General features: G+C 35.6%; 1 protein-coding gene across 5 annotated transcripts in view; it reads right to left on the bottom strand.

The window, feature by feature from the left end:
• Positions 1–9223: 9223 nt before the first annotated feature.
• Positions 9224–23808, bottom strand: part of LOC134533028 (uncharacterized) — a 56106-nt gene continuing 41521 nt past the window's right edge. For 3 of the 5 annotated variants that reach the window (XM_063370176.1, XM_063370175.1, XM_063370177.1), the window contains exon 6: positions 9224–11265. In XM_063370176.1, the coding sequence (XP_063226246.1) occupies positions 10631–11265 (635 nt within the window). In that variant the 3' untranslated portion in view covers positions 9224–10630. The remainder of the gene's footprint in view (positions 11266–23808) is intronic. The other 2 variants (XR_010075235.1, XR_010075234.1) reach the window with 2 other exon arrangements.

Genomic DNA, 23808 nt, shown 5'->3' with positions numbered 1-23808 from the left:
AACATTTAAGACAAATTATATCAAGCACCCCATGTTTTTAGTTATACAGATTTGTAGTGAATTATTTGGCTGTTGGACAAAAAACTTACATTTAAATTTTATTTTTTATTTTTTAGTTCATTCAATAATAAAATAATTTTTTTATTAGTTTTTAACCTATAAGTTTATTAAATAATAAACAAAATATTGGCTAACTCAGTGGAAATTTTGAAGTTTTTAAATCATAGTCATAAGTAAAAAAATTTTCCTTTTGTAATATATTTTTACATTGTTTTGAAATAATAAAAAAATCAACCAGATACAAATACTAATAAAGTAATTTGGAGGCATGGCTCTAAATATTTTAATCTTTGTTAAAACGCTTGGGTAGATTGGTGCTGAATGACATCTGAAAGTTTACAATAAAACACAATTTCACTGAAAAAAATTATTAAGCCAACAAATTGTTCATGGTAGTAAAAAAAGAAAAAGAATTTTAGATTCAGAATCATAAAAATAAAGGGAATTTGTTTGTTAATATTATAGTAGATATATGAACACAAACCTTTTTTTGATTTTTAAAATGTATAAAGAACAATTTGCTGTATTTTAAATTAATATAAGTAAATATTTTTTGGAAATTTAACATTCTATTTATCCTTTATTACTTTATTGTAAATGTTTTCTTCGCAGTTTGACCCTTTGGCAGCAACTATAATACTGTAACATTTGGTAATAGTCTTTATTAGATTTTTTTTCATTCAAAAATAGGTAGGAACAGATTATCAATACAATAGCAAGAAAACTCTTTATAGGTGTTTATCACCATTTTCTTGATACATCTACGCTTTTAGTAAAATATTGTCAGCTAAGGCCATCTTTTAATTTATTTAAATATGTACAAGATATATATTGGTAAAACAATACTTCTGTAAATAATTTGAATTCTCCTTGAACTATTAATTGTAAAACATTGATTTAAAGGTATTTACACTCAGTATTAAGAGCCATATTCACAAATGATATAGGAAACTTTTTTCAATAGTTTAACTATTTTTAGTCTTTAGGTATTTACGATTTTATTACTTATAAGCAACAACTAACATTAACACTTTAAGTCATTGTTTTACTAGATGTGTATTACTTGAACCTAGTTCAGGATTGGTTAAAATTATAACTAACTTTGTTTGTTAGATTTCTTTGTACATACTTTCTTTATACTCTCCCATAATTTAGTACTGATATAGGTAGTGAAGCTTGTATTTTTCTTTTCCTAGCTGTTATTAGAGTAGAAAAATAAATCTTTGATAATCATGTATTGACATGTTAATAATAATGAATCTTTTCTTTCTTTCAGGAAACACTCCAGCAAAGAAGAAAAGACATTTACTTTTTGTGTGAAATCATTTTAAAGCTTAAGGTGCAATATATAGATAATGCACAAAATAAGACTAAATCAAAACTATGTTTTAGATTATTTAGCTTCATATGCAAGTAAAGAAAAAAAGTAAGATCATTAGCAGTCTTTAAATCTTTACAATTTGCAAAATTTCCTTACTTTTTCGGGATATTAAGAATGGAACCAGTCAAACGACGGAGAGTATCTGATCCAGAGACTAGTACGATGCTTAGAAAAAAGGAGAAACATAGAAAAAGAAGGAAATCATTGAGTGATGCTTTATCTGGTAATAATTTTGCAAATAAATATGTTACAGAATTTGGATACCAAAACAAAATAAGACTTTGTAGAAGAAAAGTAATTTTGTGGCATGTGAAAAAAGATTTGTATCGAAGTAGGTTACACGACAAAAGAGAAGGAGACAATAGAAGAAAACAGGATAGTACCACAAAAAAAAAAGAACCTCAAAAAACAAATATTTCCACAAGTGACTTTCCACTCAAAGAAAATCCAGGAAACACATCGAGGCCATGTGAAATGGAGAGGGTTTATATTGACAGTAGTTTACAAACTAAAAATAACATATCTGATCCATGTACAAATAGTGAAAATTTACATCCAACATGGGCCTTCAATGATGTAACTATGGCTAAGCGAGTAGAAGAAATTGTAATAATATCCAGTGACGAGGAAGATGACTGCTTTCAATCTAAAGCACCATCTAATATAATTGCTAGTGGTAATGATTATGAATATGATGTAAATGATGATGATGACGATGAAAATCGTTTAACTATTGATGAATCTTGGTGCGAAGAAACAGATGACCGAAGTGGCATAGAAGAGAATGGAGTTAAATCTCTTGATTGTCAGGGACAGTTCAGGGTTAAACACTTATCACTTCTTACAAGAAGAAATGATACAAGTTCTGAAAAAACTTTAGAAAATACTTATCCAAGTAATCTTGAATTTAATCTAGACTTATCAAAATACAGTTCTTCTTCCGATCCTGAATGTTTTGAAATGATAAATGAGCAAAGCAGTGTTGGTCACAACGAACCAAAATCTGTTGAAGTAAATTTCCAAGGAAAACCAATCAAATCATGCGAAACTTTACCAGATTTGAATGTCAGTACATGTACCACTATGTTGCATACTCCTACAAACGCACATGAGTTGAGTGGTCAGCAGGAACATGAAATTGCAAGTGAAAATGAAGTGAAAAGTCTTGCAGACTCTAATAATCAAAAAGAAAACCAATCTGGTAAAGTGAACAATAAATTACGAGTGAACACATTTGGCACCACCCAGAGGAGAAGAAGAGGCAACAATCGTTTAGCAAGGACGAAGTTGCAAAGAACATCACTAAGAAAGTTACCACCATGGGCGTTTGGCAATGAGGTTACAAATGTGGCCAAAACTCAAAATGTGATGGACCAGATTCGAAGGAAACGTAAGAAAACTGATAATAAAAAGACCCATAAGGTCAGGAAATATCACAAGAAAGGTAAGTAAATTCTTAAATAATGCTTTTATTTTTAGTAACATGTTTTGTATTGAATGTTCTATTATTCTCCGTTCACTCTTAGCTGAGTTTTGAAATAAACAAACACCGTCGTATCACTGCGCCGCGTCAGCAAATGATACGCTGAATTCTTCTTGCGCGCCAAGCACTAGTTGCAACACACACACTTCAGTACAGTCGGTGCTAATAAAATAACGGAGAAGTAATATAACAGGAAAATGGTGCCGTTATGATAGTGTTACGATTTGGTACTCACCTAATCACTATCTGGCAGTGGTGCTATCCCTTCCAGACTTGAATCAGACCTACCACCACTATCTTCGCCACTACTATCGTCACTGTCACCGAGAGAAACTATAACACTGTCAACGACAATATCACTGATACCATCCAATCCATCTTTCCTCTTCTTTCATTACGTGCCGAATACAGTCATTCCACTTCTCTGGAGTAATCTGAGACAAAGCTGTGTCTACCAAATCACGTACCTCGCTTAGCTTGAATGTTCTGTTATTACATGCCACGTAACCTTTAATCTGACTCCACATGAGTTTGATTGGATTCAAGTTGCAATGATACGGCGGTAGCCTAAGTACAGTGTGCCCCGCTTTCTCGACGATGTTGTCAATCACATATGCAGTAAAAGATGAACGTACTGTATGATCTAAATTCAGCAACTCCACTTTCACAGGCGTTGTACTGAAGGATATATTTTTTGACTGTAACCACTCGATAATATTTTGTTTTCTACACAAATGATTTGGCACACGATCACACTTTACACTGTGATAGGACACATTGTTGGATTTTTTAGTCCTGGGAGAAAAGTTTCTCTCTTCTTCTTAACTGTAGAATCTTTCCAAGACTTGTTTGTAGCATGCCTTTCATTCACCCACGTTTCATCTAAATAGTACATTTTGCGTCCTTGTTGTCTGTAACCACGGATTTTGCTTAAATAATTTCTTCGCCATAGTGAAATGTCGTCCCTATCAATTATGACCTTTGGTTTGCTGCTCTTTATGTACTGAAAACCGATAAGTTTTAACAGTTTATAAAATGTCGTTCATCTGAAATTAGATAGTTCAGGGTCGTTAACACACCGTAGCACTTTGTTCAGCGTAGGTGGTTCATTTGCGAAGAAAAAACTATACACTTTATGCCTAATAGCCGTCTTCACAAAATCATCACAAGTTTTGATAACAGGATACTCATGTTTCCTTTTCTTCCCAGGAGTTGTTAATGTCCCAGTGTCCTGTAATTCTTTCCTTGCACGAAGCACACTGCTCTTCGAAACACCTATAAATTCCGCAGTTAAACTCGCGATATCGTTCACACGACAATCCGGATATTTGTCTGAAAATGTTTTAAAAACATTTAACACAATAGTTTTCTGTGCACTTTTCAAAGGCTTTCCCCTTCTGTGCTTTACAAAACTCGGTCCGGCGTCAGCCATAACAAACCGTGTGCTCGCGAATCCAAAATACAACTGTTGCGCCGGGTATCAACTGTACACTGTACACACGGTGTCTGCTAACATAATTGTAATTAATACTTGCTGACACATTAAACTGTAATGGATATTAATGGTGAAACGCTATAATGCTATATAACAACAATTGTTATAAAAAAAGGCAGTGTAAAAATACTTACAAATGGTATGTAACCAAGGGACTATTTCTTGCGCACAAATAATGTGCGCGGCGGCCGGCAGCCAATGAAAATGTTTGTTTACAAGAGGCTTTGTTTATTCCAAAACTCAGGTAAGATGAACGGAGAATAGTTACTGTATTTGGTCTGCAGAGTGTGATTTAGTCATGCAGTAGTTTGGTTCTCATTTGGAAATTCCTGGTACGATCCCAACACATGTGATTTCCCTATGCAATTTCCCTCTAGGCAAATGCTGGTGCCACTCCATAATACTCATAGTGTTAGAAGGAAGTCAAAATACATTATTTTACAAGCTGTAACTCAATATAACTTTTGGTATTAAGATGTAGCTTCCTCATTCCCTTACCCTAAGGTGTTGGCTAATAATTGTCTTTTATCTGTTGACCAGGACCTTTATAGATAAAAGTGATGTTAGTTACAGGAAATTACCAATGTAACTTTCTATTAACAGTAGCAGAGTTTGCATTAAAAAAAAATCACGAGGAAAATATATATTTGTGTAAAAATGAATGGTTTGTACATGTGTTTACTGACTACAGCATATATGTGTGAATTTTACATTTTATGAATTTTATGTTTTTAAATAAATTGGATTCTTTTTTAATATGCGAAAGAGTATCATACAAAGATGCACAAATTTACAGATATGACAGTTTGAGTATATTTTGGTAGAGAATTTTACGAAAAGTCTATTAACAAATGCTAAATGCTGTTAATTATATTTAAATAATACAGTGAAAGGCATTCTATGGTTTGGCACTTTCTGTATTGTGGCACAAATTGAACTGCTGGATTTCTGCTGAACTTGGCCATCAGGTCACTACTGCGCCGCCAGCATTTTTAGTTCACTCAGTTTAACATTACTATCTGTTTTCATTTCAGTACAGTCAGGGATGCAGGCAAAATTTTGTGAAGGAAGGAGGCCAGTATAACCATTATATCATTTTTTACAAGTAAATATTCTTTATGATGTAAGTTTCAGAATTTTAAAGAAAAAAAAATGTTCATGCTAAAATCTCAGGGAATGGTAGACTTTTAGTACTCTTAACGTTTACACATAGAATTTTTAAGTAATAATTTTGCTTGAGGAAAGAAAACTGGACATTTTATATTTTGTTTAGTTTTATTTAATTAGTTTTAACACTTTGTTCTTAAGTCAAAGTGTTTGATTTCAATAAAACAAGTCCTATATACACATAAATTAATGTTAATAAAAACATAAAACACACATTTCAAGTTTGTATGAAAGTCATAATTACAGTAATACACGCGCAAACTGGCATTAAATATATACTGTACTTGAAAAACACAATTTCTGCTGTTTCTGTGCATGAGGGCTTAATATGGAGGAAATACACTAATGTTACCCAGTAAGGATTGCAGTAATATTTCCGAAATGATATCTTTGTAACCTATGCAGCTAAATTGCTGTTATTTTCTAATTTTGTTTTTGCGTATTTTTTCTTTTAAATTCTGGAAGGGAGGCGTGCGGATCCCCAGGGCCTCACCCCTGGCTGCATCCCTGGTACCTACAGTGGTTCCTGTTTGGTAGCAGGTTTCATTTCAGGTTTCACATTTCCACACTTGGTATTCCTGTTAAAACTATACTGATGTTCTATAATCCGCCAAAAATGCTAATCACTGTATTTGGTTCCAATTTTTTTTTATTGTTTTACTAAGCCTGTGTTACAAAATTTAAATAATGATGCCAGTTTGCAGTCCAAAATTATCTTTTCCATTTTGATTGCGTGTAAGTCAGAAATGGGGATGGATAAAATGGTTCAGTTTGTGGCATAATGTTCACACACACACACCTAAAGTTTTGTTCTACACCAACAGTTAGAACAAATCTCTCTTTGCTATTTATTTTTCCCTCTTTTGTCTGTGCAGGTGAAACACCAGACGAAAATGGTCACCCCCAGGGGTGGCACTGTGTGTGGAATGGTGGATAGAGACCAAATCTGCCACCAGGTCCGGCATAACTTCCGGACGTGTAACGTCCAACCCTCCGGCAGGGGTACACAAGGTTCAAGGATCCGGAAGTGTCATGAAGAGAATGTTTTCTGGACGTCAGAGCACACGTGAAGCACGTATGGGATGGGTGCAACAGGCATTTATTCGGACCCAGATTTTGCAACTGAGATTCTGAATCGCATTGACTGTATCACATTGATGAGGACCCAGGCTTCATGACAGAAGTGGTAGGGTGTGTGTCTGTAACTTGTCCGGAAGTTTCGCTGGACCTGGTGGCAGATTTGGTCTCCATCCACCATTCCATACACAGTGCCACCCCTGGGGGTGACCATTTTCATCTATGCCTCAACTGCACAGACAAAAATAATAGTAAAGAGAGATTTGTTTTTAACTGTTGGTATAGAACAAAACTTTAGGTGTGACTTAAGTTACTGTGGGCTTTAAAATTCTTGAGGAAAACATAAAATCTTAAAAGTGCCGTTTTAAAATGCTTCCCAATCGATGACACTTTCTGTAGTGCCTCAACAAAACTTGATGGCCCATAGCCATAGGTTATCTTCAGTATGGAGTAAAAATGTAAGCAAATTTAATAAAAAGTTGTAGCATATTGTTGGTGAACACTGAGTACTCAAACAGTTGACAGTCGTTCAGATTAAAAAATTATGGCACTGTTTCTCTTTCAATCAACAATGCAGCCCCTCTCTCAAGTATAACTGATCCGCCCCTGTTCAGGTGTGGTACATGTGACTTAAGAATGACTGTGGGTTTAAGCAGTTTATCTTGTAACAGGATTGTAATAACTTTGAACAATTTGCCCTTTTAGCATTCTTTTATTAGCTTCACTTGTTACTATCTAATTATGTAATCAAATCTTGGTAGTTGATTTTAACCTACTTCTAATTATCATTTCGATTTAGAACTTTGCAAGTTTATATGTAATCTAGATGATAATACAATGATTTCTTGAATATGATCTGAAGAAGGGGGGGGGGGGGGGACATAGGGACAAAAAACCACTACTTTCAAGCTATGGGCAAAGTAAAACACAACTTTCGAGCTGTAGGCAATAACCATGCTTTTTGTGCATCCATGAGGCCAGGACATGGTGTGAAATTTGTCCGGGGGTCAGCTGCCACTCCCCCTTCCCCTTTTTTTCCTTATGGAAGTCAACCCCCAAAATTACGGAAATTAAAAAATTTGTTTCACTTTCTATTTAAAATGATTCCGATCCAAAAGGCTGGGGTATGGTGTAAAATGTGGCCAGGGTTCAACTGCCTCCCCCCCCCCCCCCCTTCCCATTGAAGAGAGGTCACTTGCCCCAGATTTTTAAATAGTCAAAAAAATTAAAGTTCTTTGATTTTGACATGCTTCAGAGTTCTTTGAGCACCATCGGACCCCCCTCAAGGGAGTTTGAGGGGGGTGGGGGGGGGGGGTTCAGTTGTCCCCAACATTTTTGGAACTTTGAAGACTGTTTTTGTAGAGCATTTAGAGGATTATTACTTAAATTTATAGAATATTAAGAACTGACCACAATACAATTATTTCATGGCTATGTCCTTTCCTGCCAGGTATGCACCCTTGCACGTAACCATGTTGTAACGTTTTCACTACATAGAAGGCATGACAAACACATTGAATCAAGTAGATTTTAGTAGTATAATTATTGTTTTCAACAAAATTTTAATTTTATTTTCTATGAAACAGCACATACCTTTTTTTTTACAGGTACTGCCAGTGATGAAGCGAAGAAACTAGCAAGTGAGACACAGAACAAAGAGTGTGATCATCGCATCGAGCGGGATCTCCCAAACCACAACTGGCTAGAACACAAACTACATGAAGGCTCAATGAGCCACAGTTCAAACGAGTCTGTGGCTAAAACCGCATTGCTTTCAGCACCTTCAAACAGCTCCACCCAGGTGGCGGTTCCTTCCAGTAGCTTGCAGTTCTCAGCTGACGTATCAGAACTTCCGCAAATAAGCATTTCATGTCCTACACCCGTCATTACCACACAGAAGAAAAACATAGATATAAGGTAAGTGACCTTCTTATGATCATTAATTATGTAAGTAAATCTGCAAAGACCATATATCTATAAAAAAAATTTTCCCCTAAAAATATATTTAATTAAAAAAACTACTTATGAGTTGTTTCATAAAGATAAAATACAGTATGTCCATAAAATAATGCCCTAGTTAGAAAATTTAATTTTATCATGTGTAAGCATTTTATAGTGTTGGTTGAAGGTCACAATTAAAGAGTAACTTAAAATAGTTTTAGATAAACGCATGAGCGAATACGGTTTTGTTGTTTTTTTGGCTTGCAAAGTGAAAGAATGGCTTTTTCCCCAATTAGTAGAGGGTGAACATTTAAACATAATTTGTTAACAGGATAGAGCCCCTCCCCATTAAATTTTTATTTTACAAGAATGGTTGAATGTCAAAGTCCCTGACCGTTGGATTGGTTGTAATGGTTGAGACGACAGAACTCTTTTTCGCTGGCCTTCATGTTCATCTGACATAATGCCATGCAAGATTTTCCATTAGGTTTTTTTTAAAAGATTGTGTCTACATTCTGCTGCTTCTTAATGATTGCTACAGTCGAACCACAGAATTGAAGAGGCTATTGTTAGAAGATTTCACTTTCGTGGAATGAATACTGCAAATAATAACACATGCTTTGAAATTCACTAATTTTACTTCTTCTAAAATTCTTTACACACATCAAATCTTAAACATGGTCGCGTCAAACAACACTACAACGAACAAGTATTCAACAATTATTTATTAACATGTTACCAACCTTAAAACTAAACATACCAATTTAAATGACTGCCACAAACACTTGAACAACAATATTTAACACACAACAGCTATTGCTTCCATTACTTTGGACATGTTAACCAAAATGTGGGAAGAATTGAACTTTAGGTTGGATGTCTGCCATATAACTAAAGGTGCACATATTGAACATTTCTAAAAAAAAAACTGGAATTGTTTACCTTCCATTTGATATAGGTATGTTATAAATAGTCTAAATTAAGCTGTTATAATATAATTTAAACTATGACATTCTTTTATTGACACCCTGTATTGTAGACAAAATATGTTTTTCTACATTTATTATACATTTGTTGGTTTTTTACAGTGTTGAAGGAGACAGTATTGAAGTATCTCATTTATCGCAACAAGGTGAATCAGCACGTTTGCTTTCTTCTGCCACAGTGGGACAAACTCTCTACCACCAACAGCTGCTAAGTGATGTAGAAAAAAATCAGCAGGAAAAGTTTATTGCAGATGAACGTGCACAGCATCAAAGATCTAAGTTCACCCCTACACACATACAATCTGCAGTTACTCAAAATAACTTTCCTTATCAGCAATATTCAGAGTCTTCAAAACTACGTTCACAGTCACCATCATTCACTTTAAGAGTATCTCCACAGATGGGCCGAAGTAATTTTTTACAGCAACAGTTATCACCTCATTTGCACCCAGGCTCATCATTAACACAGCCACCACAACAGAGAGTTTCACATCAGCCACCCTATGATGATGGACTGCAGCAGCAATTGCTAATGGAGGGTTGTTCATTGCCCAATTCACAGTCTCTGACACCACAGGGAACACAATTAACTCAAGATTATCAGTCATCTAGGTCATTCACGTCATCTCAGTCAAACTCATCACCATTAGCGAAGTCGTTGACTACTCAGCACCAAAATATGGTGGATGACACTCAGCAAAAGTCACCAAATTTGGCACAGTTATCACCCCAAATTCATGTGTCATCATTATCACATATGCAACAAGGATCTCCACTTCAGCATTTACATAGTCAAGAATTAACATCAGTTTCTCCTCAGCTACATACTTCCTCACCATCTCATCTGCAACAAGGGTCTCCATATCAGCAGTCACATAACCAAATGAAACAACCGTTATCATCAGTTTCTCCTCAACTACATTCATCCTCACCATTATTGCATCTTCAACGAGGGTCTCCTCTTCAGCAGTCACACAACCAGCTGCAACATGTATCATCAGTTCCTCCTCAGCTGCATTCATCCTCACCATTATTACATTCTAAACAAGGGTCTCCACTTCAGCAGCTACAAAACCAGCTGCAACAACAATCATCAACATCAGTTTCTCCTCAGCTAAATTCATCCTCACCATCATCATATCTGCAAAAAGGGTCTCCATTTCAACAGTCACATAACCAAATGAAACAGTTATCAAAAACAGTTTCACCTCAACTACATTCATCCTCACCATTATTACATCTTCAACAAAGGTCTCCTCATCAGTCGCACAGCCAGCTGCAGCAACAGTTATCAGTTCCTTCTCAGCTGCATTCATCCTCACCATCATTACATCTTCAACAAGGGTCTCTACTTCAGCAGCCACACAACCAGTTGCAACAACCATCATCAACATCAGTATCTCCTCAACTACATTCATCCTCACCATCATTACATCTTCAACAAGGGTCTCTACTTCAGCAGCCACACAACCAGTTGCAACAACCATCATCAACATCAGTATCTCCTCAACTACAATCATACTCACCATTATTACATCTGCAACAAGGGTCTCCACTTCAGCAGCCATACAACCAGCTGAAACAACCATTATCATCAGTTTCTTCTCAGCTGCATTTATATTCACCATCACATCTGCAGCAGGAGCCATCTTCAAGTCAGCAGTCACATAACCAACTGAAACAACAGTTAGCAACATCTATTTCTCCTCGAATATATCCACCAATGCCATCTTCACAATTGCAACAAGACTCCCTGCCTTTATATCCAGATTCTCTTGTGCAGGAACAATCAATGAGACCAGGCCACATTTCATCTCAAGTGCATGGAAAGTCACAATCATCACCACCTTGTCAATTACTACATCTACCACCACCACCACAAACGATAGAAATACAGAAAAAATTCAACGAGACTGCTACAATACATCAAAGAAATGAAGGCCAAATGAACAAGGTGGGCTCACGCACAAGACAAAAACAAAAGAATCCTATCCAGAGAAAAAAACAAGCCAATCAGCAGTTTCCCCAAGAACTACCAGTGTCATTGCAACAACAGCAACAGTCATTGCAACAATTGCCATTTGAACAAGAGCAACAACAACAGTCCTTGCAACAACAGCCAGTCTTTGAGCAACAACATATGTCCTTACTACAACAACAGCAAATGTCCATGCAACAACAGCGGATGCAACAACGGCAGATGTCCATGCAACAACAGCAGCAGCAGCCACTGGTCTTGCAAGATGAGCAGATACCTCAGCTACAGCAACAACTACACTCGCAGCAACAGATGGAAAATTATGATGAAATGCCACAACAATGCATGGTGCCTAATGCTGTGGTTGGCATGGAAGTAGAAGATATGGAAATGGACGAAGCAAAGCCAGAGCAAGACCCACCACCAAATAACAGCAAGCCCAATAACATGCTTGTCCCATACAATCAAGGGTCGCAGGGAAAATACGAAGGCATTCTGCGTAACTGTAAGTATAATTTCTTTTTCTATGATTCTCAAGTAATTGACTAGCAGTGCATGCTTTCCAAAACAACTGTAAAACTTTGGTCATTGTAGGAAATCTCATACAATTTTTCTTCCCTACATTCGTACAATTTCAATTGTAAGCAATATGAAAAAGGTTAAACTATGTTTAGCAATAGTGGTAGCAATAGTGGTAGCAATACATAGTTTATAGCAGTACTTTATAAGGTGGGTAGTATGGAATACCAATCAAAGTACTGGAGGGTAGTGCATGACAGGTTACCACAAAGCAACTAACTGGTTTTTCTTTTAAAAATGCAGGCAGGGCAAAAGTTGCTGAAGATATGTATTCCATGGGCAGGCAATAATCTTGCATGTTTGTTTGCAGTGCGCCTACAGATGTACAAACTAGCTGTCACAACCTTTCACAATTTTCCTACCATAACCTTTTTCACGCTGGAAAAAATCAGGGGAAACCTGAGCATATTAAGTCAAACATAAAAATGTCTGGGGAAACTACTATTTAAAATTTAAAAATAACTTGAAATTACCAGTTTTTTGTTAGTGCAACCTGTAAAAGAGGGAGATGATACAAAACTTTCTTTAGCAACTACAATGAAGCAAGCAACTACCACAAGATGGGCACCAATGCCCTTTTTTGATTGTTTACATTGTAGGTCTGGAGTCAGGATACACTTGTACCATATCCTAGGGAAGTGTTGTGTTTGTGCCTCCTTCAGCAGCAGATAGGACGGCCTCCAGTGGAGAGAGCCATCGTAAAGAGAAATCGGCTGAAGTGCAGAGCATGTATGGCCATGCTCATCACAACGCGCAGCACTTTGCTCGGTGCCGCTCTACAGAGAAGGGACCCAGTAAGTGGGCACTGGTTTCAAGCATTGATGTGTGTTGGAGTATCACACTTTGCACGTCCACGAGTATAAGCTTTACTTGTTTTTGAGACAGCAGTAGTTTGTGTTGTGTAACCTGAACAGCAATAAAATTTCCCGCGGTTCATTTCTTACCAACCTAGATTTTAAGATCTCTTGGATATGCACTAGTGCAGTAGTGACACGCTTATCCAACATAACCAAGGTAACGAAAAGAGAAAATTTTGGGATAATAGGGAGGTGTTAGAAACAAAACCTATTAAACATCAAATTACTTAATATTTTTACACATTACAAACCTAATAATCATATTTTGCAATAGAACATCTCACTTGCTCATAATTTATAGTTTTTATTGCGGAGTTGTAAGCCTGGAGGGTATGTTTTGAATGTTAAGTCGTTAATAGAGCGCCACCGTATGAGAAGAGCACACAGAACTCGCTGATACTCCTCCTAGGACGTGACGTCACCCGTGTGGAGATGAGATTCAACCCTCCTTGCCAACCAGTAATTACACAGTCCTGGCCCGCTCTCTGCATTGGGCACGCCAGCACAGATGATCAGTGATGTGGGCTCTTCAGGCATCCCACACACCTGAGACTTTCTGATGAATACCACGTGGTCAGAGAACAACACAGTTTCCCAACCACGCAATTATTTCCACAGTTGGTTATTACACGCCCTCGTACACATTCCAAGTTAAACTGCTAAAAAGGCCTGTGGCACGTACCGGTATAAAGTGAGATGTCGTCCATCCTCGTGGCTACGTGAGATATTGTCGTGGATTGGTTTCAAAGCTCCGTGCAGGAAATAATAATAATTAATTAGTCGGCTGACCGAGGCAAGCCTCGAGGATATGTAGAAAGCGATTTAGAATAGTTAAGAGAAAATAGGATGAAGTCCACAGGGTGTAGACACGTCTTACCTCGGCTGGTGATGATGAGAGACTCCCCGGAAGAGCGTGCCTCCGTGCCGAACAAAGGGAAACTGTTATATTTGCTTTGAATTGTGCCACAGGTTGTTTGAAAGGAAAACATAAAACACTCTTACAAAAAATAGGCACATCTCATCATGCCCTAGTTACTTAAATAAAAACAATAAACTAAATTCCAATATTCAAATTGTTCTGGGTTTAGCCACACTCTGGTCCGCTTTGCGAGTGTTCGGCACCAAGGTGTATGATACGTTTTGTTACAGCATTACAGGGACGTAGCAGAGAGGTTACTGCGCTCTCTTATCGTGGTTTGTGGCACGCTGTTCAAACACTCGCACGCAACACATGCACACATACGGCGGTGGTTTGGAATAGAGGGTGATGGTGGGAGGAGAAGGGGTCTGAAGCAACGAGGCACATCGGGCTTAAGGGGCCCGCCTCGTCAGGGGTGTATGTGTGTTAGTGAGGCGGGATGATAAGCGCGACGCTCGCTGGTGATTCTAGCGCGGTATCACCTCTAAGCGCAAGGCTCTAAATTGACGCGTAGTCTTCTCGTCGTCACAGGATAACTGTGAAATTTGAGCGGTGACCGCAACATTATATGGCCGATAAATGAAGAGAAAGGTGTAATGTAAGCCCTTTAAGTGCTTCTAATAATCTGTACTGGTTATTTTACGCCTGAAAATTACTCTGAAAACATGCGTTTTAGCCATTTTAACTCTTCTAGAAATACAGTTAAAAAACATGATACAAAATTAAAAGTACTTTTCGGGCCTCAGCGAACTCTTAAATGCTTTTCGTAAACATGCCCCACTCGGATATCTTGAGTAGTTTTGAAATCGCGTTGTTTTTTCTGAAGCTCTGCGCACCGTCTGTGTGACTAGGTAGGCGGAGCCCTTAAGGGAGGGCGTAGCCCTGGATGTCAGTGTGATGCGGTTGTTGTTGTTGTTGTTTTTGTGGGGGGGGGGGGCATGAAGGTCATATAAACAAGTACTGTATTTAAGTGGTTTCTTAGTAATTAGTTAATTTTTAAAAGCTCTTTGTGATAATGTCAATTATTTGGTATTTACTATATAGAATAAGAATTTTTATATATTACTGTTAAAAACCTTTTACTATAATTAGCTAATACTCTTCAAAGGTCCTTGGTAGTATTACAATCCTACTAGCTGCAATGCTTGTGTACCATACTTAAGTAATTGATTTATTTAAGATCTTCTCATTTGATGAGTTTTCAGGGAGCACAAAAAAACTTAAGTCTTAAAAGTAATATAAATTTATAGCTTTCAACACAATGAATAAATGTTTATAGCAGCAACTGACGCTAAATTTATTGAAGGAATAAGTCTGATAGCCTGATCCGTTGAGATAGTGTCAAGTTTGAACAAGTTACTTGTCAGGCGGCTTCCAGAGCTGGAAAATGAGGTCGTGTTTACAGTGTCTGTCATGCATCATGGATTTCGAACAATGCGTTAACATTTTGCTTTGTTTTAAGTTGCAAAAAAGTACCAAAGAAGCTCATGAAATGTAAATATCAGTATATGGTGATAATGTGGTGACTGAAAAATTTTTACAAGTGGTATGAGCAGTTTTAAACCAGAAATGAGTCTGTTGAAGACAAGCAATGGTCAGGACGTCCTTCGACCTCAAAACCAAACAAAAACATGCAGAAAGTGGCAAAAATGGATAGTTAAAACAGGCAATTAACTATCCAAGAACTGAACATCTCGAACAGGCCCACGCAAAGCATTTTAACCGATAATTTGCAAATGAGACGAATAAATGTGAATTTGTTCCCGGACTTATGACTGACAAACAGAAGGAAAATCATGTGTCAGTTGTCATGGATTTGAAGGATCGTCTTGATGCAGATCTGGACTTCATTATTATTCCAGTATTATAACTGGAGATAAAACTTGGATGTGTATCTATGATCCTGACATGAAAGTTCAGAGTTCCCAATGGAAAACGAGTGGCTCTCCTCGTCCTAACAAGGCACGTCAATCAAAGTCAAATGTCAAGGCCATGCTCATTGTTATTTTTTTTTCATAGTGAGGGCATAGTGTGATCAGGGTTTGTTCCAAGGGGTAAACCTTTTAACTCCGAATATTACAAGGGCATGCTGAAATGTTTGCAAAATGATGTATGGAGAAAGCGACCAGGAAAATGAGCCAATGGCTTCTTCCTCCATTACGGCAATGCGCTCTGCCACACCTTGCTTGTGATCCGCAAGTTTTTAGCCAGTCAAGTCTGACCATGTCTGCTTTACTCTCCGGATTGAGCATCATGGCATTTCAGGCTCTTTCCAAAAATAAGAACCGTGCTAAAAGGAAAACGTTTTGACACCATTCCCAACATTGAGAGAGTCACGATGGAACATCTGAAGGCCCTTCCGAAAGAGGCCTTGAACAAATGCTTCCAAACATGGAATCAACATTGGGATAAGTGCATCGTCAGACAAGGAGAGTATTTTGAAGGAGCATTGTTCATATTTGATGTAAGCTTATTACTTCATAATAAAATTATTCACTGTGGCTTTGCAAGTCTAAAATACACTGTGACTCTTGCACAACACTTTTAGATGATTTTTTACACAGTAGTATAGTAACACTGCCAAAATTGTTTATTTTAAATTAAAGGATTTATTTTAAATCCTTTGGGTGTAACATATTTTGCATCCAGGCAAGTGTGTGCCTTGTGAAAGTTGGTTTATACAAAAATTATCTGCTTCTGACCATTATAACTTATCAGTTGGTAGAGTTAATAGGTACTGTAGCATTCTTTCTTTTTTTGTCACATTCTGTTTTGATGGTAGTTCACAATGTAAAAGTACTTCTCACTCCTAACTGCATTTAATTTTAATCTGATTAGATTGTAAAAATGTGTACAGCATGTAAAATGTTCTGTTTTCATAATAAAATAATGTTAAGTTAAAGCTCTTGAGCACAAACAAAATGTTTTTTTCTTTTTTCTTTTTAGTAATAAGCCAATTACCTGAGCCTATAGGTTCGTCGTTTCTTACAACATTGGCTGCTAGTGCCTGTGAAGCTTACGATAAAGGTCGTAGTTTGACAATGTTTCGCCTTTACGCCCCGTTTCCATACAACAGGATACCCCTGGAAGGGGATAACGAGTAAGTACACAGTTTGATAACTTATGTTATGAGCAGTGAGATAAGTAGGTTATCTGTTACTGCTGAGTAAGCCAGTTGCCTAGGGATTTCTCTTTACGTAGGAAGTTGGAGGCTTGAAAAATTTATTTAGAAAACAGCATTGTCATTTGAATGGGCTCTTCAATATTTATAACATTAAAGCAAATTCTCTGTAATCTGAGGTTATGTTTTATACAAGACTCTTACCAAATTTTAGGGTGTCCACAAGTCACAAAAAGTAACGAAACTGAAGAACTGGTCATGACATATACGAAAAAGTCCCTAAATAAATAGCAGTGGTGCTGAAAGTTATGAAACTTTAATTTCCAGCAACCTTTTGTAGAGACTGTGCAAATTCACTGTGAAAACGTTTTAGGTTTCCAACATAAAAATAAGTTCATTTCTGCAAATAGCATATCTATTTTGTATTATTTTTAGCTTTGCTTTTTAAGTTATAACTAAGTTATAATACAAAAATGACCATATGATGTACAAAAGTTGTAGTAAAATTATACTTAACAATATTAAAAATGAAAAAGACCTAAAATTGGTTCACCTAGTATTTGTAGACACCCAGAAAGCTGTTGTCAGACCCCGTTATCTCATATGATTCGTCAGTCTACTACTGTATTAATTATCATTCCCCCCATAGCAACAGCACACACTTAAATTACAATGTTCAGAGTTACCAATGTGACACATCATGAATCACTGTGAAGTGTCATGCTGCACCAATGTGCTACTTTCTTGTGGCCTGAAAACAAGCACTGTTTTTGTGTAGAGTTTACTAGTGCCGGTCTGGGGAAGAATAGGTGTTTTAACTTCTGATTCTGATAAACAGAAATATGTTTTTCACTCTTTCGGTAAATTGTGGTGCTGCATTACAACATGTAGAAAGTTAATCTACCTGATAAAAAGAAAACTTATAACTACTGTATAGGATTCATGAAATATAGTTATTTAATACAAAAATAATTTATTGATGTACTAGTGTTTTTAAAATGTAATTAAGCATAGAGTAAATGTAAACAAATTATTGTTTTATTTGAAGGCTTGCATTAGTCCCATATCGTGCAGAAGTGCCAACCACAAATTATGAAGTTCAGCATCTTTACAGCCCAAATTCACCGGTTTATCATGACAGGTTGGTGAATTGTTTATTTTTATCATTCTCTTCAATTTCTTCCTCTTTCTGTCTTCTTCTGCGGTGTCATTTCTTGAGAAATTCTTTGGATTCCTGTATCTTCTGCATTCCTCTGGCTTCTTATGGTGTTTCATTAATTTGGAGTAGGTACTCATGTGATATTCTTCCTTTTTTAGTTTGTGTCCTGAGCTCTGTAATCTGTTTGTCCTGTCACTTTAGTAGATGTTGGTTTCAACACTTTGGGTTGATGTATTTATTACCTATATCACCTACAATACATTCAAGGTGTATTTTTGATGTTTGATTATTTTGGCTTTTTTATAAGATTTTTTATACATTTTTGACAGAGAACTGCATGTGTGCTCTTTACTCCAATATTAATTGATTTTGGAAAACATTAAATAAGTGCTTAGTGCATGAGTATTCATTAAAATATTTCATTTAACATAATTCATTTAAGAGCACATTTTTGAAAATAAATTAATAGAGGCAGCCTCTAGTAACTACATTTTGAATGAATTTTTTTTATAAAGGTAAATAAGTATGTAAGTATTTTATATTTTCGAACAAAGTATTTTCTTGATAACTGTAGCGCTAAAACTGTGGTTGATATAGTTTTCTGTCAAGTTGAGATGTTTGGTGTGTTCAGTTCAGCCAGCTTTCAAAAATGTCTTATTTGTCTACACAAATTGTTATGAAATTATAATAATTTAAAGCACTTCTGGAAATTTTACTGTCATGATCCAAGCGTTTGAGGGTGGTTGTTTGGATATTTTCAATCCCTACTGATGGAAACATTTTTATGTGTTATACCTAATAGAAGCATTTTAACCATGATAAATAATCACTGTGACATTACAGGAGAACATCAATTTTACATTCACCTCACATTCTTTATTTCTTCATTCATATCCTATGCTTACAGAAATGGGATTCCCTTTGATCATTGGCCCATAGTTTCTTTGACACAACCTGGGCAGGTTGGTGCCAGTAATTAACAAAATAGTCACCGAGACTGTGCTGTCGAGTAGTCACTGTTGCCAGGTGGTCCAGCTTCAGGGAAATGAAACTTTAGCTGGATCGCAACACTGGTTCCATGCCAAATCATTTTTTTCTTCCCGTGTGATTCTTTTAGTACTTGTATAATGGTTCACTTCTTCTAGATTGTATCCTTCTTCTACTTGCTTGTGTTTTATCTTTTGCTTATTTCTCATTTAGTGGAAAAACAGCTCAAAACATGATTTGTTTGAAATTGCCTTGGTAAATGTTAATGGTTCACTTATTCACTTTTTTTTTTCTTAGTGACCTATTTTTAACATGTTCACTACTGACTGTCGCATATATGTGACACACAGTTTCTGATTAGAAACCACTGTCAGGTATATGTGTCACTTTGAAACAAAGCTTATTAACTTTTTACTAATCTAGGTAAGATGTTATTTTAAAATATGGTGGTCTACAGTAATGCTTACCACACATTTGAGCCAGATGGTCTGAGTGTACCTAAATCTTTCTTATGTTATCTGGGTGTCTTTTTTTATATCATTTTGTGCTCTGCATTTTGTGACAAGAGTTATCTAATCTCCTAAGGAAGTCTGGTATTTTTCCAGTAATCCAACTGTTGTATTATATTTCAATGCCCATAGGGGACAGATTGTGTTTTGGTTGTCGACTTACTTGCTGTTCAGTACAAAACATGCAGTTGTGACTTTGTGTCAAGCCATGTCTCGTGCATAAGTGTGTGCCAGTTTGAAATAGTTGTTACAATGAGTAAAAGAAAACTCCATCAACTGATGATTCAGACAGCATGAGTGATTCCGAATGTGAGTACTTTTCTTCTTCGAGTGGAAATGAATCATCATCATAATTTTCTTCAAGTGGTGATGAAAATACAGAAATTATGAATGGTGCAAATGTGAATGACACAGTTTTTTATGAGTGGCTTTCTAATGAGAATGTCATTTTGATATTTTTTGTAATCTGTTTGATGACAGTCTTGTGAATAAAATTGTTTACTGATGGGTACAGTTGTAAAAAAGCCAGGCATAATTGTGGATTATAATAAACACATGTATGGTATTGACAGAAGTGACCAAATGTCTTATTATGCTACTCCAAGAAAATCTAATCGATGGTATATAAAAAGTGATTTTACACCTCTTAGATGTACTTTGGAATACGACATTCTTGTATTGCAAGTGGTCTAATAAAAAAAGTGTTGTATCTTGAGCTACGCGATATAATTGCATCAAATCTTCTGATAGTTGACGACATGCCCAGAAAATTGCTCTCTCCTCAAGTCAGTGCACGACTTCAGCACATTCCAGTTAAGTGGGAGAAAAGGTTGAGATGTGCCAGTGTAGTAAAAACAAAAAGCGTTCTGCTACTTTCTTTACTTGCAATATCTGTAACAATGACAAAGGTGAAAAAAATTGGACTTGTTTTGAAAAGTTTTTTTTTGCTAATGACATGAGAATATTTTGAACAAAAATGGTTTTTTGAAACTATTTTCTTTTAATTTTTAAATTTTATCAAGAATTTATTCACAAACAAAACAAGGAATAGTGTCAATTACCTTTTAATTATAATGTTTAGCAGGGTGGCCAATATAATGCAGCCAATTTGTTTGAACTTGTGTATGTTTTATACATACATCTTTTGATTTTGGGGATTGGTTTTTTTCTTGGTTTTTAATTATGTTTGTAAGAATCCTATTTTGAAGTGATATGCCTTCTGGTTATGTCATGTTGCCAGTTGAAGTAATTTTGTCTGTGTTTGTTTATATTTCTGGTGATTTGAAACTTTTTCATTGTTGTTTATATTTTGAAGGAAAAAACCTTATTTATAATGAAAAGAAAGCCTGTTAACGTTTGATGCCATCTTTTTTGAATTTTTTTGTTTGCCCTATGTTTGAAATCTTATTTAGATTAGCTTGTTTCTTCTTGATTTTCAATATGTACCCACATTCATAAATAATGTAAAATAACGACAACATGATCCCTTTGTTTTTATAATAATAATAATAATAATAATGGCAATTTTTTTTTGCAACCTTAATGCAACCGGTATGAAATATCATCACAATAGAACATTTGTATTTTCCTGGGGACTGTCACTTAATGTAACTCGAAATAATATTAATAGTAATAAAAATATTTCTAGTATATTTTGTTGTACTACAGTTTTGAATTAATTTCTTTGGGATATATCAGTAAACTGCTTTGGTCATTGGTCATGCTTTGCATGTGACAAATCAAATTAATAAAAAAAATTATTTTAAAAATTTGTAGTAAATATCTAAACACTAAATTAATTTTTAATTATAAGTAGTTAAGCCGACATGGCTGATTTTGTTTTTAAATCACAGGCACTTTGTAGATTGGAAAAGTTCACTTTTACAAATTTAAATTGTGCTTTCTGTTCTTATCAAAGAGGTGGATCAGGTCATTAAAGTTAATTACGATCTTATTTGGTTAACATAGTGGTAGTGAACATGTTGATTTTGTTATACTACTAATATTTGATTCACACTGAATGTATAGTAGTTTACATAAAAATTAATAGTTATTTATTAACAGGATTATAAATTCAAATACCTAAGTTATATAAAACAATTTAATGAAAAAATTAGTACTCTTGTTTTTATTACTAAATCTGGAACTTTTTAAATAACTTCTTGGCACGATCAAATGAAATCAATCTGAGATGTGTAGTCATTTGATGAGGAAGAAACAAAAGGTAGAACATAAGCAAGTAGAAATAGAACTGCAGTTAATGTTTGCCAGAAGTTAACCATGTCATTTAGGAATAGACAGCCCTTGAATTATATTTGGAAAAAAAAATTCCATTGCTGCTTGAACCAATCCAGAACAGCATTAACCACCCTTGTTGGAGGTGAATCTATTGTCATTGAAGTCCTGAAAAAAACCAGGAATTTTCAATAATATTTCATTTAAGTCACTATAATGTGCTTTGTGACTTCAAATTTACATTAAACACTTATGTATTGCATATTTCAAACTTAATTGTGATGTCAAAAAAGTTAAGTTTGTATTCTATAACTTTTGAAAAAAAAACTTATGAAATAAAAAAAATTATTTGGATAAAGGGTAGTAATTACCTAAAGTATAGTTAGTTATATGTTACATTTACCTAATCATAATATAAATTTAAAAAAATCACTAAATGGTCATTAAAAAGTCACAAATTATTTTTTTTTGCAAGCCTGTAGACACACTGCTTAAGGATTTTATTTTTGTAAAATCATTTTGAAAATATGAGTCACATAGTGGCAAATCTGAGTTCTATGCAGGATTCCCTACTTCTTCCTGGATAGTGCATCAAAAATGACATTAGTGACATGCTAAAAACAGGAAAAATATATTGCATTGACTGAGGCACCAAGAATAATGTTCTGGATTGGTTCAAGTGACAACCGAAGTCCTTTGTGAACACAATCTGCTTACCTTAATGTCATGAGTGAGTTCTGAACAACCTTATGATACACTTCATTAAATACCACTCCCTTCAACTTTCTGAATTTTTTTTTTTTTTAGTCCTTGCCCAATGTTAAACATCTCAAACTGCACTGATCTGAACTTAACTTAGGTAGTTAAATTTGGGATGAGGACCAGTAAAAAAGTCTGAAATCTGGGCTGGCAAGAAATGTAAAACAACTTAAGTTAAAAAGTTAATAGTTAAAACTAATTGTGAATTTAAAATACAAAATGACTGATTGTTAAACTGTGAGTGTTATGTTACAGCACTAATCCATTGGATGGAGATGAAGTAGTTTACCTTACAACTGTGGTAAGTATTTTTATTCACTCTGAACTACCACACTAAAATTAAATAACTCAATAGATATAGTTTTTGTTCTTGAATGATTCTTGCAATGGGGAAGCTAGATTTAAAATATTTTCATGGACATATGACATTGTTGGTTTTAACTATATGTCATATAAAAACCACAAGCGTGAACAAGGAAGATGAATACACAAACACACAGAAAACAAACCAAAATGAGCAGCTGTAAAATGTTAAACACACAGACAGCACACAGAGAATTCACTGTGAATTGTTTATTCATGTGATATAGTTAAAACCAGCAATGGCCATTAAATTTAAAATAAATTTTCAATTTTAAATTTTAAATCAGTCTTGTTTTTTTGGAAAAAGCTGTACAGTAGCCCTACCCACCGAAGTATGTATTGCCATTTCTTAAGAGTAAGAAATTCTCAGTATTTTTTGCTTCTATTGTACCAATCATGTGCATTATAGGCACCCTTTTTTTTATTTTAAAATAATTAAGTTTTTTTTTTAAATTTTATTTTACTTAAATTCTTTGCTCCCTGCCATTTTATTCAGCCCAGTGTACGGCCGGGCCAATTCTTTTTCAGCGTGTTTTTTCTCTCTCTCTCTCTCTCTCTCTCTCTCTCTCTCCCCCCCCCCCCCAATCATCCGGTTCACAGCTTCGCCAATGCTACGTTGCGACTTGGAGTGCTGCTTGAAGCGCCCCGGTCCCATAACCCCCGCATGCTGTCATGTACTAAGTCTCGTTACACGAAGCTATTTCGTGACCAGACTTGCGGGGGCAAGCAGACATTCAGCCCCTGGAGACTTC

The sequence above is a fragment of the Bacillus rossius genome, chromosome 6, assembly GCF_032445375.1.
Source record: "Bacillus rossius redtenbacheri isolate Brsri chromosome 6, Brsri_v3, whole genome shotgun sequence".
Taxonomy (NCBI): Eukaryota; Metazoa; Arthropoda; class Insecta; order Phasmatodea; family Bacillidae; genus Bacillus; species Bacillus rossius.
The sequence above is the reverse complement of the archived record's forward strand: the minus strand, read 5'-3'. Positions and strand labels throughout refer to the sequence as shown.